At 33.0% G+C, this 4,963-nt stretch overlaps 1 protein-coding gene across 1 annotated transcript; it reads left to right on the top strand.

Moving 5' to 3' along the window:
• Positions 1-525: 525 nt before the first annotated feature.
• On the top strand, positions 526-3,369 carry LOC114183115 (thioredoxin F-type, chloroplastic-like). The gene is made up of 3 exons (XM_028070001.1): positions 526-874; positions 2,533-2,632; positions 2,968-3,369. Exons 1-3 carry the CDS (start codon positions 564-566, stop codon positions 3,100-3,102), a joined length of 546 nt encoding a protein of 181 aa, XP_027925802.1. The 5' UTR covers positions 526-563; the 3' UTR covers positions 3,103-3,369.
• The last annotated feature ends 1,594 nt before the right edge of the window (positions 3,370-4,963 follow it).

The raw sequence follows: 4,963 nt of genomic DNA, 5'->3' as shown, positions 1-4,963 counted from the left end.
TGACGCTTTTACCAGTGATGAATGATCTCACAAAGTTGTTCATTGTTCAGCACTTTCTTCTCGCAATGCCATTGATTCCTTCTCTTTTCAGTGCTCTCGTCAAATCTCTATACAAAGGTCTAATTCGTTCCTCTTTCTTTTTCCCATGTCTTCATCATAGTTTCAATTGCATCAAAAATTTCAAAATAACGCCTTTGGTTTTATGTGGATTATAGATTTTTCTTTTTCAGGGGATCGAAGATTTTGTGATCATTTATGTGGAGAAGAAGAGCTCCAAATGCAGAATCAAAGACGTTTTTGTTTTTCTCGGATCCAAAAAATCAGACAAGGTTACTTTGGTAATAACCCTAAAAAACTAGACGTGCTTGTTTGTTCCTCCATCACTGTGGCTGCTAAGTTCAATTTTACCAAAACCACCCTCATCCTGAGATAGCAACAATATCATACACAAATGAGAAGGGCAATAATGTCTTTTCGTATTGCACCTCCTCCCCTCCACATGCACTCGCTATATGTGAGATGAGTTCTTTCCCCTTTGCCATTGGAACTCCCAGCAAGCACCAATGGCTCTGAATGTCTGTGTTTCTCCTAACCCTAAATGGGTTGCATCTCCTTCCTTAGATAGTGGTTCTTCTTTGAGACCTTCACTTGGGTCTGGTTTTGGTAACATAAACATTCCTAGTGTGAATCTCAACTTGAGTACTAGAACCACAAGTTTGAGTTTGAGAAGAAATTTTAGTGTAAGATCTAGTTTGGAAACTGCAGGGCCCACAGTCACAGTGGGACAAGTCACTGAGGTAAACAAGGACACCTTCTGGCCGATTGTTAAGGCTGCCGGGGATAAAACCGTTGTCCTAGACATGTACACCCAATGGTATGTTAATTTTCCTTTGTTAATTATGCACAGTTGTATCATGTGATATATATATTGTTATACCTTAAAACCACGTGCTGTTCTTTTTTAATAATGTTGTTGTGTTGTATGGTGAGTTGGATTAGAATTGAAGAAAGAATCATACTTTACTTTTCTTGTGAAGCTTGATGTGCTGGCTCTCTTAGCTAGGAGATTCCTTGGTAAACACTGTTATGGTTAGCTTTATGCTGATTTTATCAAGACCCAAGATCATCGTTGGTATGAACCTTACGATTAGTGATTTAGATGCAAACGTAGAAATAGTAATGGAAATCACTTTGTTGTATACACTGGTTTGGTACAAACGAAAATGTGAGATATAATTTGGAAATTGGAATGGCATTCTTTTGCCTTCACCTCATCCCCCTCTTTTGCATTAAAGTGAAAAATCCAAACATGTTGTGTGATTGGAGCAATCTTGGTCTTGAATTGTACAGCTCGGAAGTTGTAAGACAAATAAAAGTTAGTTAATATCATAGTTTGCATATGTTTTGAGTGACTTGATTTGTGTTTTATATAATTCTTGTTAAAATTATTGGTCTATAAGCTCATTCTCTCTGCTGGTTTTTAATTATTTTCCTGCCTTCAGAAATGTGCATAAGCTGGCGTTTTTTGACCCGCACTGTCCATATCAATTGCAGATCAGGCTTAGATTCCCTCATAATATATCTCTCAGCAATTTTCACAGTATTGTATATACCTTAGTGGGGATGGTTCAAGATAAACCTCAACCAAGGTCACACCCCGTAAACAAAAAGTCCATCATATGAAGCGTGAGAGAAATGAGGTTTTTTGTTTCATAAAGTGATGGTGCATTTTAGATGGAAAAGTTAGATGCTATGACGAAGAAAGTGAAGATAATAGGTTTAAAGAACTGAATAGTTTATTATAAACGTGTATGTAACTTATCACACTATTTATTAGTTGATTTAACTAGCAATAGTTATAACATTTTGCTTTTGTCAACTTATCACAATATTTAGTGTGGATGCTTTCCAGTCTGACAATGATGGAAAGCTTTTCGGTTGGTTTTTGACCAACAATTATGTGTCAAACTTTTTAGGATTTATGTGCTTTGCAAAAGCCTATACATGTGTTGTTGTACTATGAAGCTGTATCAGCTTTTGGTATATGAAACAAAGGGTCCCAAATCAGGTCGCTTGTATTAACTCACTGTCAACTAGCTTTGCCTGATAGAGCTTGCATAATGAGTGTAATTTTTTTTATCTCCACCATGTGTACAAGAGTGAATTATACATGAAGTTTCATGGTGATGTTGTTTGACCTAAACAGGGATCAGCTTCAGAGCAAGTTTCTTTGGTAATGATAAACTGGTTGGGTTACAACATAACTAAAAACAGAGCTAACACTAAAGGTTAACTTCAAAAATCTTTGGTTAATTTGTTATTGTTATTCTCTGGTACGGTACTGCAGAAATGTTTGTTTGTAAAGTCTTTATTTTATTTTTACCATGTTGAAGGTGGGAAGTATTTGGCTTTGTCAAAAATAACTCATCTTGAAAGTCTTGATTTGGTTGATCCTTTATGACATTGTTACCCTTGCTTGTTGCCAACTGAAAATTTGGATAACCTTTGACATAAATTTATGAATTTTTTCAGGTGTGGCCCTTGCAAAGTCATGGCTCCAAAGTTTCAAGAATTATCAAAGAAGTATGACGATGTTGTCTTTCTAAAGCTTGATTGCAACCAAGACAACAGGGTATGGATGAAGTGTGCAGGATAGTATATAGTTTTTCACTTCATGGTTAAACATATAGTTTAGTCCATTGGTCTCTACTATCGTTAATTTGACCCTTTTATTTATATTGCATTCTTACTTAAATCCTTATTTATAGGGATTAAACAATATATAACCAAATTAAGAATGCATTATATGTATAGGACTAAACTAAGAATGTGTAAAAATGTTAACTATTGGTCAACAACTTAGTCACCAATTCAAGTTCATGTTTATCCTCAGGTTATATGTGAACATGTTTTCTTAATCATAGGGTTAATCAAACGTGGTATAATTTGTTTGATGGTTGTTGACAGCCATTGGCAAAAGAGCTGGGGATTAAAGTGGTTCCCACTTTTAAAATTCTGAAGGACAACAAGGTCGTAAAAGAAGTTACTGGAGCTAAATACGATGATTTGGTTGCTGCCATTGACAATGTTCGATTGAGCTAAGAATATAAGCATTCTCTTTCCAAGTAAAAATATTATGCTTGACACCCTTTGTAAGTATTCTATGCAATTGTAAGATGATGAGGATTGGAAGATGAAGAAATGGCTTCATGTGATTGTTGTAAGCTAATTGTTTATTCCTTAAAGGAAGAGTTGCTCAATTATCAAAGTTATCAACTTGGTCATGGTGGTTCCATAAATTATTGTATATTTTGGTATGCTAATACTATTTCTTAATGATGCGTGTCTTGCAATTGAATTCAAAAGCCATAGCTTCTTTGTTGTGTGGATCAACCTTTTAACCCTTGGTGGGTTGGACATATTATTGTTAAATTGGATTATGATGCACATGGGCTTAATTCGCAGTTAAATGGCACCATTGTCACCATAGTTTGTCCTTTGACCAAAAGTTTTGGTTTTGCACATGGACTCTTGGCATGAAAATGATAGTATATGGTGGTTGCTTCAATTTAAAGTGTGTGTGTGTGTGTAGGATGAAGAAAAAATTAGTTCTTACGAAAAGAGGGATCTTTGAGCTTGCAAATTTCCCAAAACATTTGTTCTTTTGTTCTTTGGAAAGTCAAAAAATGAATGGAGATGGAGTGTTGTGGGAGGAGTTTTAATTTTTGAGTTCCACATTAGTAAATAATTGTGTCAGGTTTGCATCATTTGCCAAACAAGCAAGCTTAATCATGCAGTCATTAATGATTTTAATAGCGTTAATAAAAAAAATACTTGATTGAAGCATTTTAATGAATTTTGGGACGTAATTGGAACAAAAAGCTAAGCATGGATCAACTTGAAACTTTCCAATCAAAGTAGGGACCAAACGAATAATTAAACCAAAGTTAAATATTCCTAATATATTATTATGCAAAACTACCGAAATAAAACTCTCTCCATTAAAACCTCATCTCCTAACTGTTGTGTATCTCCAACTAATATTTGAACAATACAAAAAACACATCAAATTTCTCAACAAACATTTTAACCACACTCATGATCATATCATATTGTTCATAGCTCCTAATATCTTACACAACAACTCAAAACAGGTTATCAAATTGACAATGAAACCACCCGTGATCTCACAAACTAGTTCAAAACACAAGTGAACTCAAGACATCAGTTCAAATGACAAATGATCTCGGCAGAAGACATCATCTTATACAAAATCACTTGATAAACTACATTCGCAATTGTCACTCTCTTTCATAGAGTTTTCAGCCTTTTACCAAAGATGTTATAAATGGAAATTTATAAATACTATAACATTAGTATTATCTATTGGATTGTATATTTAAAACTATTAATAACAATAAAAAACATATCTAATACAAATATAAAGGAAAAAATTAAATAATTACAATTTTAAATGTATATTTCATGGTTTTAAAGTGATTTCAGCATTATTAATGTCATAGCTTCAAATAGACATATAATATATTAAAAATGAGTTATTATGATTTATTAGAGTTTAAACTTCCGAAAAATAAATCTATGTAGCTTTATCAAATGTTTATATATAGAAAACGATAATTGTAACAATGAAACATAAAAAGTCATTAAATAATTCATATTTTGGCATATCCTTAATAAAAAATATACATTATATAAGAAATTCATAGCATATTAATACTACAACATAATGTCTTATTGGCTATGATGCACAGATACGATACGTGTATCGAATACGACACGTATTCGATACGTCTATACGTTTATTTTCAAAATAATAGAATACGATACATGATAGATACGCGATAATGAATATTGAAAAATGTACAATAATTCTTACAAATATAATAAATATATCATTGTTAATGTGTAAATCCAAAATTCCTAATTAGAGACCAATTATTTT

Source organism: Vigna unguiculata, chromosome 5 (genome assembly GCF_004118075.2).
Source record: "Vigna unguiculata cultivar IT97K-499-35 chromosome 5, ASM411807v1, whole genome shotgun sequence".
NCBI classification, from domain to species: Eukaryota; Viridiplantae; Streptophyta; class Magnoliopsida; order Fabales; family Fabaceae; genus Vigna; species Vigna unguiculata.
The sequence above is the reverse complement of the archived record's forward strand: the minus strand, read 5'-3'. Positions and strand labels throughout refer to the sequence as shown.

Excerpts from the sequence above, each read along its gene's own strand:
- LOC114183115 (XM_028070001.1), top strand. The coding sequence starts at position 564 with ATGGCTCTGAATGTCTGTGTTTCTCCTAACCCTAAATGGGTTGCATCT. Across the intron at positions 875-2,532 it reads CTAGACATGTACACCCAATG|GTGTGGCCCTTGCAAAGTCA; the intron begins GTATGTTAATTT and ends GAATTTTTTCAG. Across the intron at positions 2,633-2,967 it reads ATTGCAACCAAGACAACAGG|CCATTGGCAAAAGAGCTGGG; the intron begins GTATGGATGAAG and ends GGTTGTTGACAG.